The sequence below is a fragment of the Grampus griseus genome (assembly GCF_964374135.1).
Source record: "Grampus griseus genome assembly, chromosome: 1".
NCBI lineage: Eukaryota > Metazoa > Chordata > Mammalia > Artiodactyla > Delphinidae > Grampus > Grampus griseus.
Genome location: NC_139017.1, coordinates 157535038 through 157554802, shown reverse-complemented (window position 1 = coordinate 157554802; position 19765 = coordinate 157535038). Strand labels below are relative to the sequence as shown.

Here is a 19765-nt window from a genome sequence, read left to right as displayed (position 1 = left end):
TGCTCCACGTCATGTGGGATATTCCCGGGTGGGGGCACGAACCTGTGTCCCCTGCATCAGCAGGCGGACTCCCAACCACTGTGCCACCAGGGAAGCCCCCATTCTGATATTTATTACTTCCCTTTTTCTGCTTACTCAGAGTTTCATTTGCTCTTCTTTTTCTAGTTTCTGTAGACGGTTGCTAAGATCATTCATTTGAGACCTTTCTTTTCCAATTTAGTGAGGGATGTTAGGAGCAAGAAGAGATAAACTCATGCAGTCAACCTGTTATATTTATCTGGAAGTATGCATTAACTTTTTTTCTTTTTTTAAATCAACTTTAATGTGGTATGTTTTACATGCAATAAAATGTACCCATTTTAAGTGTACTTGGTGAGTTTTGACAGAACTATGCACTTGTGAGATCATCACAGCAATCAAGCTTGATAGAACATTCCCACCACCCTAAAAATTTCCCTTGTGTTCCATCCCAGTCAATCTGTCCCTGCCTCCACTTCAGCTCTAGGAAAGCACTGATTTCTTTTTGGTCATTATAGATTAGATTTGTCTTTTCTAGAGTTACATATAAATGGAATCATGCATTATGTGCTCTTTTGTGTTTGGTTTCTTTTACTTGGAGTAGTTTTTTAAAACAACAAGAAACAACTCCATGTTGTTGCATGTATGTTCTATACATCCACTGCTGAATTTTTCCTTGTATGAATATACCACAGTTTAATCATTTGTTGATGGACATTTCTGTTTCTAGCTTTTGATTATTATGAATAAAGCATCTATAAACATTCATATATGGGTTTTTTGTGTGAACATGTGTTCATTTCTCTAGGGAAAATAATTAGGAGTGAAATTGCTGAGTCATTTAGTATGTGTTTTTTTAACTGTATTGGAAACTTCCAAACTGTTTTCCAAAGTGATTATACTATTTTATGGCTTTTTTAAGGCAAAGGTTAGGTTCTCTTTTTTTAATATGAATATCTAAGTGTTCTAACACCATTTATTGAAAAAATTATTCTTTCCATGTGTTTATTTCTGACTTCTCTATTCTGTTCCATTAATATATGTGTATTTTCTTATGTCAATATTACACTGTCTTGATTACTGTAACTTTATAGTAAGTCTTAAAATTGTTTGGTCCTTTGGATTTCCATAATTTTTTAAAATCAATTTCATCTTGTCAATTTGTTAAAAAAAATACCTGTTGGGTATTTCACTGGGATTGTGTTGAATCTGTAGAACAATTTGGGGAAAGTTGATATCATAACAATATTGAGCCTTCCAGTCCATGAACAGGATATAGTTCTCAATTTATTTATGTCTTTAATTTCTCAGCAGTTTTTTGTACAGGTCTTGTACATATTTTGTTAAATTAATTCATAAGTATCTTATGCTTTTTTATGGTATTGTAAGTGATACTTTTTAATTTTCAATTTCTAGCTGGTCATTGCTAGCATATAGATATACAGTTGATTTTTTATGTTGACCTTGTGTCCTACAACCATGCTAAGTTTTTCTATTACTTTTGGTAACTTTTTAATAGACCCCTTAGAAGTTTCTTTGTTAACATGACTTTATCTGCAAATAAGGACAGTGTATTTCTTCCTTTCCAATCTATAAGCCTTTTTTATTTCTTGCCTTACAGCACTGACTAGGATCTCTAGTACATTAAGTATGATATTAGATGTAGATTCATCATAGATGCTCTTTATCAGGTGAGGAAGTTCCCCTTCTATTTGTAGTTTGGTGGGAGTTTTTATCATGAATGAATGATGAACTTTGTCAAATGAATTTGACAAAGTTTATTTGGATCATATTGTGTTTCTCCTTTATTTTGTAACACAGTGTACTACATTTATTACTTTTTTTGACTGTTAGGCCAACTTTGCATTCCTGGGGTAAAGTCACTGGGTCTTGATGAATTATCCTTTAGTCAATTTGCTAGTATTTTTAAGGGTTTTTATGTCTTGTTTATGAGGAATATTGGTCTTCAATTTTTCTTGTATGTACTGTCTTCCTCTGGTTTAAGTATCATGGTGATGCTGGCTTCATAAATTTAGTTGGGAGTTGTTTTCTCCTCAGTTTCTCAGTTTGTGCAGGATTGGTATTGTTTCTTCCTTTAAATGTTTGGTAGAATTTACCAATAAAGCCTAGAGTTTTCTTTTTGGCAAGGTTTGTAACTACAGATGTAATAGATACCGGGCTTTTCAGAATTTCTTTATCTTGGTAATTTGTGTCTTACAAGGAATTTGTCCATTTTATCTAAGTTGATGAATTTATTGGCATAAAATTATTCATTAAAAATTTCCTTATTATTCCTTTAATTACTGTAAGATCTGTAGTGATGTTCACTGTTTCATTTCTAATATTGGTAATTTGTCTTTTTTTTCTTAAACAAATCTAGTTAAAGGTTTATCAATTTTACTAATTTTTTCCCCAAAGTAAGTTTTTAGTTTCATATTTCTATGTTGTTGGCTATTTTCTTTTCTTCTCTTTATTATTTCTTTTCCATTTACTTTGGCTTTAATTTGTTCTTGTTCTCTAGATTTTTTTTTTTTTCGTGGTATGCGGGCCTCTCACTGTTGTGGCCTCTCCTGTTGCAGAGCACAGGTTCCAGACATGCAGGCTCAGCAGCCATGGCTCACAGGCACAGCCGCTCCGTGGCATGTGGGATCCTCCCGGACCTGGGCACGAACCCACGTCCCCTGCATCGGCAGGCGGACTCTCAACCACGGCGCCACCAGGGAAGCCCCTCTCTAGATTTTTAATGTGGAAACTTATGTCATTGATTTGAGACCTTTCTAAGTCTCAAGTTTCCCTTTAAGTGCTACTTAGGTGCATGTCACAAATTTGATGTGTTTTCATTTTCATTTGGTTCAAAGCAATTTCTAATTTCCCTTGTGATTTCTTGTTTGACCTGTGGGTTATTTAGAAGTGTGTTGCTTAATTTCCAAATATTTAGGAGTTTTCAGCTATCTTCCTATTATTAATTTCTAGTTTAATTCTGTTGTGGTTATACTTGGTGTGATTTCAATCCTTTTAAATATACTGGGGCTTACTTTATAGGCCAGCATATGGTCTATCTTGGTGAATGGTCCATGTGTACTTGAAAATGTATATTCTGATGTTGGTAGAGTGTTCTATAAATTTCAATAAGGTTTTGTTGGTTGATGGTAGTTATCAATTCTATATCTTTACAGATTTTCTCATTAAAAGAAGAGTTCATATCTTCAACCCTAGTTGTGGATGTTTTTGTTCCTCCTTTCAGTTCTGTCATTTTTGCCTCATGTATTTTGAAACGCTGCCATTAGATGCATATACATTTAGCAATACTATGTCCTCGTGAAGAATTGACCCCTTTATCATTATGAACTGTCTCTTTTTACTCTTAGTAATATTCCTTGTTTTAGAGTTTAATTTGTCTGATTTAAATAGCCATTCAAGCTTTCTTTTGACTAGTGTTTGCATGATATGTTTTTTTCATCCTTTTACTTTTAAACTATCTATATGTTTAAAGTGGATGTCTTGTAGACAGCATATAGTTGAGTCTTGTTTCCCCCTGGTCTCACAATCTGTCTTTTAATTCAAGTGTTAGTCCAGTCACATTTAATGTAATTATCGGTTGGATTTAAATCTACCATCTTACTACTTGTTTTCTATTTGTCTATATGTTCGTTGTTTCTTCTTTCATCTTTTCCTGGTTTTTTTTTTTTTTGAGTATTTTTTTAGTATTCTGTTTTATCTCCATGCTTGACTTATTACCTATACCTCTTTGTTTTATTTTCAGTGGTTGTTCTAGGGTAGTAGTTCTCACAGTTTCTGGTCTCAGGACTTGTTTACACTCTTCCAGATCATTCATACTCTTAAAAATTGAGGACCCCAAAATGTTTTTGTTTGTTTGCATTGTATCTATCTATATGCAACCATATTAAAAGTTATAACTGGTAAATTGTTAAAATATTTATTAATATATTTTAAGATAATTCATTGCATGTTAACAATGTTTTTATTAAAAATAACTATAATTTTCAAAACAAAACCAAAAGTTTAGGGAGAAGAATGCATTGATTTACATTTTTGCAGATTTTTTTTAACATCTAGCTTAATAGAAAACTACCAGATTCTCATATGTGAATCTGCATTCCATATCATGTTGTGTAGCCTCTTGAAAACTCCCCAGTACACTTTTGAGAGATTGCAAGTAGTAAAAACAAATAACATCTTAGTGCTGTTATGAAAATAATTTTGATCTTGTGAAGCCTCAGAAGGGTGTTGAGGACTCCCACAGATCCTGGGACATACTTTGAGAACTGTTGCTCTATAGTTTACAATACAGATCTTTAACTTTAATCAGTCTACCTTCAAATAATATACCACTTAACATATACTGTAAGGCCCTAACAATAGTACCCTTACAAATCTCCATTTTTTGTTACTGTTTTTATACATATATTATAAACTCTTCAATACATTATTGCTTTTACTTTATTTTTTTGTTTTCTTAAAATATTTATTTATTGATTTTGGCTGCTCCAGGTCTTAGTTGTGGCACGTGGGATCTTCACTGCGGCATGCAGACTCTTAGTTGCAGCATGTAGACTCTTAGTTGCGGCATACACGTGGGATCTAGTTCCCTGACCAGGGATCGAACCCGGGCCCCCTGCATTGGGGGCACGGAACCTTACCCACTGGAACACCAGGGCAGTCCCTGATTATTGCTTTTACTTTAAACAGTTATCTTTTAAAGACACTTTTTAAATGAGAAAAGGGCTTTTGTATTTACTCACATATTTACCATTTCCAGTGCTCTTGATTCCTTTCCATCTCATATTTTCTTTTTTCCTGATGAACTCCTTTTACTGTCTTATAGTGCAGGTCTGCTGTTGTGAAGCCTCTCTGCTTTTGTTTACTTATTTTATATTTGTTTTGCCTTCATTAAAAAAAAACTTTTTATTTTGAAAAATTATAAACTCATAGACTCATAAGAAGTTTTGAGTCTCACCTCAATTGTTTCCTTTCCCTTAGGGATTACAGTTCTGAGCAGTCTGAATATAGTTGTTTCATACATTTTGCCCAGTCTCTAGTTGCTTACAGTGGAGGTATGCCCATTCATTATGATTAGAAGTGGAAGTCTGCTTTGATTTTTACTGAAGACCATAAGCAGCAGTGATTATGTAAATTCTGTTTCTACATTTGCCATTACTGTTGAGAACATTCATACATTGTTCAATATCCCCTGTACAATACAACACTGCAGAAATGAGTTATATAATAATTCCTGTTTCTTTCTTTTGTTTTTTGCCTTGTATGCATGGAAAAAATCAGTCAAGATTTGTACTAGATCATCACACTTTTGTTGGCCTGGATGTTTGCATTCTGGCTTTCTACTTAATCTTTTTTTCCTTTTTTTTTGACCACACTATGCGACTTGTGGGATGTGGGATCTTAGTTCCCCGACCAGATATTGAACCCGGCCCATCAGCAGTGAGAGCATGGAGACCTAACCACTGGGCAGCCAGGGAATTCCCTATTCCTATTCTATTAATCTTTTTGTAAAAGCAATAGCCTATACCCCTGTAGCACATTTTTTTTTCTTTCCTTCCCTCTTCATTCCCTCCCCTGTATTAGGTAGTTTTTTGATTGCATTGACTAAAGACATTGTGATTGCCTTTAAGTAACTGAGTTTAAGGATTTACAGGAAAAGATGAAGATTAGAGGCTCAGCTACATAGCTTGGCCTCATAATAAAAAGAATCAACCATAGAGCCAGGCCCCTTCAGAAATGGATGCCTTTGTTTCCTTTTCAATAGGTTTTCCCTGCTGAGTTAGTGATTCTGGTACTTCTAATCTTATCTATCTCTATGACTAGTGCTTCTGCTGCTCTCTATTAGCTATCTCAAGTGTCTGTCCTCTCCTAGAGCCCTACCTCTGTGTGCTGTTCCCTCTCTTGTTCTCATTATTAAAGCTCACATTCACATTCCAAGGGAGAGTATCTGATTGATTCACTTAATGACCTGTTGGTGCCAGGCCAGATCTTAGGTCATTAGCCAGCAGAGAGAGTCTCTGTTCTTGGTCATGTGGTACAAAGTATGGTGATGTATAAGACCTGTCAGAAGGGCCATTGGCATAGCAAGCATTCAGCATTATTATTACTCCTCCTTTATAACAGCTGCATATTTATAGATTGTTTCGGTGAACCGCTGATCTCATCTCTGAAATGTTGAGGTTTTTTCCTCCTAATTTCATTCTTAGATGAATTTCATTCTTAGCCACAAAACAAAGGACAGTCTTCACCACCTTTTAGCCACAACTTAAAATAAACCCATCGTACTGATTGTTGGTCCAAGAAAGCCCATCTGTTGGAAACTATGAAAAGAGAAAATTTAAATGTTTCTATTCTTGTTAGCATCTCTAAATTTGGAGGAAGAAGAGATTGAAGCTATGAGCTGAAATAAGGTTTTTGGATTAATAGCCCCACATGGGTTTGAATCCTGGCTTTCCCATTTACTAGATGATAGATGAGTATCTTTTCTAAGCTTCAGTTTATTCATGAATAAAATGGAGATAATGGTATTTGCCTCATGTGGTTGTTAGGATTAAGTGATAAGATACATGGAAAGCAGTTAGCAAAGTGCCTGGCACATAATAAATGCTTGATAAATATTAGCTCCCATTATCTCTAGATCATTAACCCTTATTAATAATAAAGGTTACCCTGGTACATCAGTTAAGTTCTTAGTGCTAATGAAAACTAACATTTCTTGGTACATAAGCCGAGACAATAGTTATTGAGCCTTTGTTTACTCAGCGCTGTGCTGAGGTACCAACTGGATATACAAGACATATTGCAATGTGATTCTTGCTTTCTAATCCCCACAGTGAAATGTCAGTCCTAGAAAATTTTTCAGGAAACTCAACCCTATGATGGTATTCTGTTATTGGAATTTGGACTCTGTCACTAGCTGTGTAACCTTGGACCAATTACTTCTCTGTGCCTCTTCATCTGTAAATTGGGGGAAATACCTCATAGGATTATTGTAAGGAATAAATATGTTAATATATGTAAAGCACATAGGATACTGCCTGATACATGGTAAATGCTGTATGTAAGTTGCTGCTGCTAGATTATGACGCCTAGCAGTTGAATACTTGAAGCCTCATTGGGCCTAATTGATCAGTCTTTTTCTTCTTTTAGTTTAAAGTGAATAGGTTTCTTTGTAGGAGGTTTATAGGTATATCTTTAGTCTCCATCGTCAGGACAGTTTTATAGAGTCTACGTGGTAAGAGATGAGTAAGCTGAAGGACATGGTCTACAGATAATCTTGTCCCATTTGAGACTGGACACCAGACTTTCCATATCTTGCCAGCCCTCCTTTGGTGATGCTTTGGCAAGAAAAATGTATCTTGAAATTCTTGGAAAGCTGATTTCTCACCATTGAAATGTCCTTTTTGTGGGGGCTAGAGGGAGGGGGATGCTAGTGATATGAAAGTATGGTAAAGGAAAAGCAATTTGAGTAGAGACCTTTGATTTTAGCTTAACAAATCAAACAGGCAAGGGATTTTCTAATCAAAAGCTACTTCTCTCTTAAAGGGAAAACTCATTTCTTTCTTTTTTTTTTTTTTGGTGGTACGCGGGCCTCTCACTGTTGTGGCCTCTCCCGCTGCGGAGCACAGGCTCCGGACGCGCAGGCTCAGCGGCCATGGCTCACGGGCCCAGCCGCTCCGCGGCATGTGGGATCTTCCCGCACCAAGGCACGAACCCGTGTCCCCTGCATCGGCAGGCGGACTTTCAACTACTGCACCACCAGGGAAGCCCAGGAAAACCCATTTCTGATTTGTATTTCCTTTTCAAGAAGTGAGATAATATGTTTTATTTCCATATTAGTGAGATTGAGCATCTTTTCATTACATTTATTGATTACTTGTATTAGTTTTGAGAATTACCTATTCATGTCCTTGACCTCTTTTGTTTTGTTTGATGAGGAGACTTATCTTTGCAGAATAAGGACAGTAAACCCTTGCAAATACGTTTCAGGTACATTTTTCATTTTGTCAGTTGTCTTCTTTTACCCTTGGTTGTGCTTTTTTATTTTAACTGCATAGAAACATTTAATGTAATGAATCTATAAATTTTTGCTGAAAAGTATCATCTCATTATGGTTAGAGAATTTCTGCTGAGTGTTATAAAGCATGTCATAGTTTATATGTAGACTGATCCACTTAATAAGCATTTTTTCCTTATAAATAGGTGATTGATTGTCACAGGCTTTGAAGAGTCTTTGCAAACTAACATAGTCCCGAGGCTGTAACACCATAATAATAATAGCTACCACTTACTGCACACTGCCTGAGTGCCAGAAGATATGCTAGGTCTTTTATGTACTATATCCCTAATATTTAAGTTCAAGCAAAATATTATTATTGTCCACATTTCATAGATAAGAGGAATGATTTACCCAGGGTTACAGAGCTAGTTAGTGGCTGGATTGGAATTTTAACTCAAGTCTGCCTAAACTCCAAAGTATATACTTTTTCTACAGAGTTGGGCTTCTTGAGGCTTCAAATAAATTATACTGGTCCTAAAAGTTAAGTAAATATCTTCTACCAGAACATGAAAAGATGGTCTGTCGCCTAGTTTGACAGCTCTTGGTTCCTGAGAGCAGGGTAGATACGATAATGAGAAGTATGTAAACCAGCTGAAAGAAGGGTCTCCACTGTCTAGGGCAGAGGTTTTCAAAATGTGGTTCCCAGACCAGCAGCAGCAGTAGCATCACTTGGGCGTTTGTTACAAAAGCAAATTCCCATGTCCCACTCCAGACCTACAGAATCAGAAACTGGGGTTGAGGCCCAGCAACCTGTTTCATATTTGCAGCTGATTATGATGCATGTTAAAATTTGAGAGCCACTGGTCTAGGGGAATTATTCTCTCTAACCATAATTTTGGGCTTTGTGAGCTTCAGCCGAATTCTCAGCCCTTAAGTGCAAAATAAGCATTATCAAATAGTGGCAAAAGCATGGAATCTAAAAAGAGCCAGTTTTTAGTCCAGTTTAATAATCATTTAAGGCAAGTTCACCTCCCTGAGCCATAGTTTCCCATCTCTAAAATGATTTTAATAAAAATCTATCTCCCGGGCTTCCCTGGTGGCGCAGTGGTTGAGAGCCGATGCAGGGGACACGGGTTCGTGCCCTGGTCTGGGAAGATCCCACATGCCGCGGAGCGGCTGGGCCCATGAGCCATGGCCGCTGAGCCTGCGCGTCCGGAGCCTGTGCTCCGCAGCGGGAGAGGCCACAACAGTGAGAGGCCCGTGTACCGCAAAAAAAAAAAAAAAAAAAAAAATCTATCTCCCTACAAGATATTTTTTTCAGAATTAGTAAGATAACATGTATAGTGCCTAGCACCTTGCCTGGCTCCCAGGTGTTTGAGAAATTGCCTCCAGTTATTTTTCTTGCTAAGCAAAAAGCCCCTACCCGCCTTCTATTCTCAACTTCTCTTGTTTCTTGAATGTATTTTGCTGTCTTGTGTCTCTGGGCCTTTATATTAGCTATTTCTACTGGATATCCCTACCTCCCACCCCTCCCACTAACGTCTATACATCCTTTAGATCCCTGCTTATAATTTACTTCCCCTGGAGGGGACTTTCTCTAACCCCCACTCCCCAGTCTCTGTACTCATAGCAGCATGTATTTCTCCTGTCACTACATATCAAAGTTTTTGGAAACTGGTTTTTGCCCAGTTTTGCAAAGTTTTTGCCCGTCTTCTGTATAAACTTCATTGGGCAGGTCCAGTGTCTTGTCTGTACCATATTCTAGGACCCAGTAAAGTTTCTCACACATTATAGGAGCTAATAAATTAATGTTGAATGAATGAATGGTGGCTGTCATTATTGCTGCTGCTTCATCATCATATCATCCAAGAGCAAGCTCTCTTCTCTGGCTTATAGTTTCTGTGCTGACTGCTTGTGATAATCATAAATAGATAGTATTAGGACCAGTGCCTGTTTTCTCCTTCCCTGAAAGTACATGTTTTGACCTAGGCTGACACGGTAGTTCACTGAGCTGCTTCCTAACCACTGATCTCTCTGTATCACAGGTACCTTGGGGGAGCTGTGTGCCTTGATGGGTCAAGTTCATCACATGCAGAACCCAAAATGGCAGCATCCTTCGGACCTCACCAGGCGGTGAGTGGGTGTTTAGAAGAAGGAAGAAAAGGGTAGAATTTTGCTACAGGAGAAATGTGGTAGGGCTTTGGTAGGGCTGTAATTATTGTTTAATTCCAGAGGTAGAAAAAGAAGTGATATAGTATAATAGAATAAGAATTGGACTGAAATTCAGGAAACCTGGGATCTAATACTGGCTTTGCACTTTTTAACTAGCTATGTGATTTTGATCAAATCACTTCATTTCTCTGGTCCTCACAACAGTAAAATTAAGATATTGGACTAATTGATGTCAAAGAGCCTTTCTAGTCCTGAAATCTTCTGGTTTCTTGATGTAGTGTGGTTTTACAGATTTATTCAGTTACTTGATCCAATTATTCAGAGACCTTGGAGTCATCTGTGATTCCTTTCTCTCTTACTCCATAGTCAGTGCATTAGCAAATTCTATAAGCTCTACGTATAATATATCCAAAACCTGATCATTTCTCAATCATTTTCACTTGGATTGTTGCAAGTCTCCTAAATGGTCTCCCTACTTCTGCCCTTGCCTGTCTACTGTTCTCAACTCAAGCAGCCAGAGAAATTCTTTTAAAGCATAAGTCAGATTCTCTCTTCTTTGCACAGAGTTTTCCAGTGGCTTCCCATCTCCATGATCACAAGTGCCTATATGTTTTGGTCTAGGCTGACTTGGTTAGCTCACCACCCTCATCTCCTCTACTATTCACTTTGCTCACTCTGCTCTAGTCACACTGGATTCCTTGCTATTTCTGTTTTTCATACTGTTTAGTTTATTTATTTATTTATTTTTGGCTGCATTGGGTCTTCGTTGCTGTGCGCGGGCTTTCTCTAGTTGCAGCGAGCGGGGGCTACTCTTCATTGCGGTGCTTGGGCTTCTCATTGCGGTGGCTTCTCTTGTCATGGTGCACAGGCTCTAGGCGCACGGGCTTCAGTAGTTGTGGCTCACGGGCTCTAGAGCGCAGGCTCAATAGTTGTGGTACACAGGCTTAGTTGCTCTGCAGCATGTGGGATCTTCCTGGACCAGGGATCGAACCGGTGTCCCCTGCATTGGCAGGTGGATTCTTAACCACTGCGCCACCAGGGAAGTCTCTCCTTGCTATTTTTCAAGTATGTCAGACGTACTCCCACATCAGGGCCTTTAAACTTAGTGTTTTCTTTATAGTTGCCAAAATGACAGCAGTACTCGGAAAGGCAGTGTTGTGTAATAGTTATTAAATTCTGCAGTCAGATGTGAATTCAAATCCAGGCTCTTCTACTTACTCCACTCTACGACCTTGGGGAAGTTATTTTACCTGAGGCTTAGTTTCCTATCCTGTATAAGGAGTTAATGAGAGTACTTTTCTGGTAGGATTGTCATCAGGATTAAATGGTGTGAGATGTTTAAAGAATTCAGCAAGTATTTGCATATAGGGCTAGATAAGTACCAAGTACTGTTAAAATTATTTTCAACCTGGGCTATTCCCCATAATCACCTATGGAGATGTCTAAAAATACAGATGTCCAGGGCTTGACTCAAGGGATTCTAAGTTATTAAGTCTAAGGGTGGAGAGAGGGGCCAAGAATCTATATCTTTACATTAAAGCTTCCCAGGTGGTTATTAGGACAAGCTGGAGTTGAGAATGGGGTGAAATTATCTCAGAGGGTCCTGCTCAGAACCCCAGCCCAGTACACAACTAAAGGAGGCTCTCAAGAAACTTTGAGTCTGTTCAGTTTCTAAACTTGCAGTGTGATTCTCACGTGATGCTTACCTTCTCTGGGAATTTTATTCTAATTTTAACTGCTGTGTCCTGAGCAACCTTGAGCTGTGTCAGACAGTGAAGTCCTGTTGGAGGTACAGGTCTGATGCAAGCAATAAAATATAGATCCTGTTCTAAATGTTTCCAGAGGGAGAAAATGGGTTTTTCCTGCTTAAACATTATTATACATTATACATTGGGTTTTCTTAGAACATTCATGTATATGGACCATATCACCATAATACCTGTATGGGAATTAGGTGGCTTTGGAAATTGGAAGGAAATAGAACTTATAGTGTGACTTTCATATAAGGAAAATAATATAAAATTTCTAAAATTATGAGAATCGAAATACAAAATGAATATCCAATTTCCAAAAGTAACAGTATTCTTTAAATAGTTTTCTTGGCCTTTTTTGTATACAAATAACCATTCCAGCTGAAACCCTCATCTGTCCTCTTTTTATTTTCCCTCTCTGCTGATAGAAACTACGCCCGGTTCCGACAGAAGTCTCTGCAAAGATACAGTCTGACTCAGTGGGTTGACCAGAACATGCGAAGCCACCATCGGTTCCAGCGTCTACCAGATTTCCCGTATAGTCCATTTGTCTCCTCCCATCAGCAGTGAAGGTCCCTATCCAGGGTCCTGTCCAGAGCAGCGTCTCATCTTCTGCTGTTTTGTGCTTTGTAGATTTTGAAATTTATTTTTCACAACATTTTAATTTAAAGAACTCGTCACCTTTTGGAAATGCCCATTGCTGACTTGAAATTTTTTGTATAAGGTCCTTCCTGTTTATGTGTGTGTATGCATTTAAGCAGTGTTGAGTTGATAATAGTTTTAATTTTTTAATTTAAATTGAAGGTGGCTGCCGCCTGAAAGCCGGCATTAAGTCAAAACACCCAGGATCAAGCAAAACACCCACCTCTATGCAGAGGTGAAGTCTACTTCTGGTGCCCAAAAGAAATCATCTTTTAATCTCCTATGAGGAAGAGATTCTTTATCAGGCTGCAAGCCAGTGTTAATTATTGCTGATGACTTATAAATGGATACAAGTCACTTTTAACAACGCCTCTTACCTTTTTTATTTGAATCTCCGAATACCTGTCAGTATTTTAAAGTTGGTAATCCAGGACATCTGAAGTAGTTGAAAGGACAAATTAGAAGTGTAAATCTTTTCTTCTTTTTGTACCTACTAGCTGCCTTTATTTTTTGGCTTTTTTTTTTCATTCTTCATTAAATTTATTTTGCACAATAGTGTTTACAAATTTTGTACATCTTAACTCTAACAGAAGACTGGTGACTAACAACCCCTGTTGATTTGTGATCTTGTGACTGTCTGCCTTCTCTGCCTTTCTTCAAGGATATTCCTTCTTTTTTCCCCAGTGAACTTAGGGCTCTACTGGCATATTCCTGTATCCTGTTAGACATAGATATGCCTCTTAAGAACAGCCTTACTGTGCTTTTTATTGAAGAGCCACCCACCCAGAGTCTTGACTCTAGGACAGGCCAGAAAGCAGTGCTATTGAGAGGTGTCAGTTGGTCTTCAGTTTCATCTGCTGAACTCCAGTTCAAGTATGAGTTGACGTGTTAGTGAGCTTCCATCCTGTGGGAGAGACTTTGGAGAAGCTGTCTTTTGTCTCCATTATTAGTTAATAAGAGGTGCCTTTTGATCCAGGATCTCCTTACTTGGTCAAACCTCTGATGTACAGTTTTACAAAACTACTAAAGTGAATCTAAAATAGTTTTGATTAAGCCTGTGCACAAAGCATTACCGGATCTTAAGGGTAATGCTATATGCAGCTATCTTAATGGATGTCTTAGTAGTTTGTTATTCTCTTTACAGACAGCTCTAGACATCTATTGGGAGATGCAGTCTGGCATTTGTGCTGTTGTTCACTCTGTGTGACGGTTGTACCTAGTTGCTATAGCACACAGCCTGTGATACTGGGCTCATTGCCTCTGTCTGGTTTTGTTGTTCCATCAGCCCCATCTTTGTATGCAAGTAACCCATCTTAAACATCCTACCCTGCTTTAGAAACTGATTTGGGAGAAACTTGGTCATAGTTACCAGTAAACTTAGATGGATATCCCTAAGTGTTAACTATTTCTATCCAGTCAAGGATTCTCTTTTCCTTCGACATCTGGTTTAGAGTCTGGGACCAAAATGCAAAGGAGAAGTTCTGTTCAAAGGCAAGAGTCAAAATCTGTTATTTCAGTTGGCATTTCCTATATCAGTCACTTCTCCAGGTTTCCGTAAATTAGTATGATGGAGTGGGACAAACATCCACCTTTGGAACTATAGCATAGTTAGAATTAATTGTTGCTGGAATAATTAGCATTGCAGCTGTCTTGTTCCCCACAGATAGCCAAGGAGTAAAGGGACAGCCTTTTGCTTAGGCAAAAGTCTAAGACTCATGTTCCTGCCTCCCTGGTACAGGAGGGTTTAAGACTGATGTGTAATGGGAGCATCGCCTTTGCCAAATCAAATGAGTGATGGGTTAACGAGAAAATGTGACAATCACATTTCCTCTTTGCTCAGATAATTCTGTTTTTCAAGCTTTAGCAGCTTAATTAAATCTGTTGGACTGGGGGAGGAGAGAACTGTTCCCTAGCGGTTAACATGGTATTCTTTAAGAAGAAAAACAAAGCCAAAGAAAACTCATTATCAGGCATGTTCGCCTTAAAGACGGTAGTGGGTAGAATCTGGAGTTTTAATCTGTTTTTAAAAGCTACATATCTCACATTTAGTGTTGGCCTCTAAGTCTGATTTTCATGTAGAATTCTTGCCGTGTTTTATTTACATAAGCGTTGTGTGCATTTAACTGCCTACCTAGCTTTCTTTATCTGTGATGACATTCTCGCCACGGGGGTCTTGACAATGCAGAGTAGGAATGTGCTGTTTACATAGTTTACTTGTATATAAAGAGCCTGAAATAACCTTAGTTTTGTATCTAATGCAGGCCCCAGTTTACTTTGGTTGTTGTCAGGATCAATTATGAAAGTGAAGTTTGGTGCCTCCTCTTTATCATGTATTTCTCCTTGTAGCAGTTGTATTTAATGTCATTGCAAAGAAATAAAAGTTCTTGTCGGTGGCTTATGTACCGTGGCCGTCTATTGCGGGCTCTGAAGGAGGGCTTCTTCCTTCTTTGTGCAGGTAGGTTAGTGGGGTGTGGGAGGGGCGGCAGTTAGTAGAATGTGGTACCGGGGAGGCGAGGGTGTGTGCTCCCTGTTCTTTTGAGGGTAAATTACAGTGTTAAGAAAGGCGTTCCAGCAGTTAAGAAATGTTGAAATTGATTGGGATTAGCAGCTACATATAGTGCACATCAGGAGCGTGACATAGGGAGAGCCTTAAATATCACTGTGCTGCTGTTTTTGCAGAGGGGGAAAATGGCTCAGCCCCATCACACAGACACTGCCTCGCATTCCTTCCTGTGGCTGATGGCTGACCCCGTGTCTCTCTGCCTCTCCAGAGCCAGCACTGATAAGGAAGAAACTGAGCTACCTGGGGCATTCTGCCTTTGAAAGGGATGTGAGAAACCAGAATTGATAGTTGTTCTTAAACCCAACTTCTCCAGAAATTGTTCCTAGAACCTGGGGTGAAGGTTGGATAAGTGTGGGTAGATGTGGGAGACAGCGTTAGATCACTTTTGTGAACCGAAGCTTCTTAGACTCACCCCAGGAGCAAAGATGAAAAGGAAGGCAGTAAGAGCTTGTCACCTGTATTAGCCAATGCTTTACAGTCTCAGCTTGTGCTGAGACATTAAGTAGCAACATACTTGGATAGGCTTCTCTGTCCTGCTGTCCTGTAAGTTTTGTGGGGTTTTTTTGCGGTACGCGGGCCTCTCACTTTTGTGGCCTCTCCCTTTGCGGGGCACAGGCTCCGGACGCGCAGGCTCAGCGGCCATGGCTCACGGGCCCAGCGGCTCCGCGGCATGTGGGACCCTCCCAGACCAGGGCACGAACCCGTGTCCCCTGCATCGGCAGGCGGACTCTCAACCACTGCTCCACCAGGGAAGCCCTGTCCTGTAAGTTTTTAACATGTAGCCTACAGTCCAGGTGAAAGCCTCAATATAAATTTTCTAAATACTCAGCTGTTTAATATTCTTGTCTGAATCCGAGGGTCCCTTGACCTATACATACACATATCCATTTTGTCCTCTCAGGTGTAGGTGTTCCTTTGTCCGGTAATTGCTTATTTCCTTTTTAGCAATGTGTTATTGTAGGCCTCAAAGGTTTCAGAGACTAGGCTGGATTCTCTGAGCTGGTGGCGTCCTTTACCCTCAGTTCGTTTTATGTTGTGGAGAAGTGAGGAGGAGGAGAAATGGACCTTCTCTAAAAGCTCATTCTCTAAACAGCCTGTTGTGAACTTTTACGGGAAGAAAAAGTCCCAACCACCTAAAACTAGAAAGCAGAGTTTCCTGCTTTTCTAAGAGAAAACAATTATTCCTAAGCTGATTCTAGGGTATGCTTGTTTTGTAGGCCAGAGCACCTGTCAGGAAAAAAATGTCCACTTGTCACAGGAAGTATCAACTGGCCAACGGTGGAATTCCTTAATTAAAAGCTCCCGCCCTGTCACTCCTCCCCACCTGTCTTCCCCCTATGACAACTGGAACATGCCACAGACAGAAAAATCTGACCCTCCCAGCACCCATTGGGAAGCGGTGGAATGTAATCTTTTGGACAACCTTTAAAGCCATCTAGTCCTGAAATGCTGTATCACTAAGGAATTATTTGTATACAAAGATCTCCTTCAATTCGGCTTCAAATAACATTTGAGGGTTTGGGAGTATTGTACCGATGGAGCTTGGGGGGTGGGGTGTCCCATTTACAAAAGCATTTTGTTCTTGGAGGCTACTTTTTAAAAGCAAAATCCAAAATCTGTCAAATAGGTTTATAGAGGGTGAGAAAGTAGAAGTCTGAAACGTTACGTGACTGGGGTGGTGAGATGTTAAATATTTCTGTAAAGGGTTGAACTAGAGATCATACAAGTGGGTTCGAAAGGAGGCCTACGCTGAAAAGCTGGGGTTGAGGGGACGACTGGAGAGAGGAAAGACTCGTGCCTCATAGAAACACCAGTCCTCCTTCCTTTCCGTAGACCCCGGGGTCTGTCTCCTGTCCCATAAGGAAACCCTTTGGCTCCTACTCTAGGTGGTGGGTGGGGTCTGGGAATCCTCTGTTCTTACCCCTTGGGTTTTGACAGATAAGGAGCCCAGGGCCCCATCAGAGAAGTAACTGGCCTGAGGGTCTCCTGCCTCAGTCCACCGTTCCTCCCACAGACCTGCTGTGGTCTTGCAGGGCAGGTCTCTCAGTCTCAGACAACTTGCCTGAGCCCTTCCCAAGCTGTGGGGACTCTGCAGGTCTAAGTGAGGGGTGAAGAAAGGACCACAGCCCAAGTCACAGCCGTAGGCTTCCACTGTGTCACTAGTTGATTCGGGAAGAGTTCAGTTGTAGAACTTGGGGGTTTAGGGAGGTGATTAAAGGGAATGGTGTTTAGTGAGGCGTGTTGTTCACTCCACTCCCCTCATTCCCTAAGATGATGTGCTACAGGCAGAGATAAGGTAAAGACAGCAAACTCCCATTAGCGGCACTCCCTGGACCCCACTGACAGCTGTTTATACCTGATGCTGACTTGGAGTTTCTCCATCATCTGGCACTAAACAGGCACAGAGGACCTGGGAAGTACCTCTCTGAGGTTTGGCTGGCAGTTCTGCGTGCTAATCGATTACCCACTCTCCCACCCAGCCTGTAAGACCTGCTTCCCTCTGCTCTCAGAACCTTCCAGAACAGCCTACCCTAAGCCCCACTCACCTGACATTTCCTAAGCTCCTCCCGGCTCTGGACAGAAATGTTCAAGGTGCCCCATTTACTGGTTTGCTCATTGGCTAATGGCATCATTCCTCTACCTTTCAGCCTGCTGCGGGATCAGAGTGATGTTCCTTTAACATCCCCGAACAGCATGCTGTGAATCCTGAGCTGCAGCAGGCAGCTTCTGCAGTCCCGCTTTACTTCCCCTTCATGCTGGGAGAAGCAGGACTGCATTCCCTTTGGCCAGGAAAAGCACCAACCCTATCCAGAGGGGAAAACCCTTTGTTTTAAAAACTGAGCTCCAGCCTGCATACCTATGCGGTGAGGCAGCCCAAGCTCGGTTTTGGGGGGGGTGCTCAGTAATGGGATGATAGAGCAACTATTTTCTCCTCTTACACGTGCACCCCCATCTGTTAGAGATTTCCCTTCCAACTCCAGCTTGGCTGGCAGGCTTGTCCCTAAGAAGCTGCAGGCCAAAATGGAGAGAACTGACTCCCTCCTCCACACGTCCTGATTTGCTGCCAACTGCCAGAAAAAGAGGGCAACACTTGGGCATTTACCAGAAGACGAGGATGTGCCTTTTCATATGTCTTTTTATTTTACATTTAAAAAGTGGTTATTGCTCTAACTGGATCAGAGGTAAGGACCTCTCCCCTAAGGAGCCTTGGCCTTGCAGCCCCATTCAGCAGGGATGGAAGTCACAAGACAATGAGTGGAGCCTCATGCCCTCCCATGAGGAAGCCCTTAGTGTTGCTGACATCTGCCTTTCACCCTGTCTCTCCTCCCTCTCTGTGCTCCACACTCGGGCAAAGCAGAGTGGCAGCTGCCCCAGCCCCGAGAGCTCTTGTAGACCGCAAAGCAGGGGCGGTCACTGGGGAATGGCTTTCAGCTCTCTGGCTTGGGGGTCACCGCGCTTCTCATTCAGTTCAGCAGGTACTCACTGGGCGCCGACTGCGTGCCAGGCTTGTGCCAAGCGCAGTCGCCCACACTGTCGTCCTTAGCCACGAATGGAAGACGCAGAGGTCCGTCTCTTCCTATGCAGGCATTCAGCAGCCGCAACTTATCAGTCCTAGGGAAGGATCTGCCTTCCTTAGCAAGCACCATTTGTTTTTTAAACCAGAAAGAGGCAGTGGAGGGAGAGACCTGTCACCTCACACCACTCAGGCTCTAGGGAAGGACATGAGGACCCTGGGTAGCTTTCACGAACCCTGGATGAGATGGCAAGATATGGAGACCCCAGAGGTCAGGACTGCTCTGACTGTCCATGGTGAATGGCTCGGGCCCGCCTTCCAGCAGCGTCCACCCCAGAGGGGTGATTTAGCAGCCCCCAGGTTGTCCCAGGTGGATGTACCTTTTCAGTTGTGCAAGCCAGCACTGTTGCAACTCCAAGAGACTTTTCCTAAAGAAATGGGGCCAGTACCTTCCAGGTCTCTTTCCCACTTTGTCTCCTTCAGACCCCAGACTGATGATCTTACAGTCAAAATAAGGGCCAAAGAAGACAAAGGACACAGGCAACCAGCTCGGGGAATCCCTCTGCCCTCTGGAGTGAAGCCCTTCGGTTGTGTTTTCCAAAAGAGACAGAACAGATAACATCTTACACACTCGCAAAGTTGTGCATCGCGCCACAAACAAGTCCCTGATGGCTGGATCCAGCAAAGGCTTGATGGCCGCCAGGCCCCTGCCCGGCAGGCAGCCCCACAGCTTCCCTGAAAGACACAGCTTCTGTCAGTCTAGGTGCTTGTTATCTCCCAGGAGCTTTGTGCATTTTCTCAAAGAGGAAGCCAGTCCAGGAGAGGCGAGGAGGCAGAAAGACGGCTGTGTCTCACGCAGCTTTGCCTTTTCCAGGACAGGGCCAGGCCTTTTAGTTTTGTGGCTTATTTTTTGCAGAATTGGGGTTTGCAGTTCAGCCTTCTTCACCAGACTAGGATGGGGGGCAGAGGGAGAACTGTGCAGCTAGCTGTGCCTCCCCCCATGGTAGTCCTCTTTCTCCCTGTGCCCATGGACCTGGGGACCAGCAGAGAAGAAAAATGGAATCCTTCTCCCTGCAGACAGGCAG

At 41.1% G+C, this 19765-nt stretch overlaps 1 protein-coding gene across 2 annotated transcripts in view; it reads left to right on the top strand.

Annotated features, from left to right (window-relative positions):
- S100PBP (S100P binding protein) overlaps window positions 1–14990 on the top strand; it is a 31718-nt gene extending 16728 nt beyond the window's left edge. For both annotated transcript variants that reach the window (XM_082673222.1, XM_082673223.1), the window contains 2 exons: window positions 10084–10171; window positions 12390–14990. In XM_082673222.1, coding sequence (XP_082529348.1) covers window positions 10084–10171; window positions 12390–12531 — 230 coding nt within the window. In that variant the 3' untranslated portion in view covers window positions 12532–14990. The remainder of the gene's footprint in view (window positions 1–10083; window positions 10172–12389) is intronic.
- Window positions 14991–19765: the final 4775 nt, after the last annotated feature.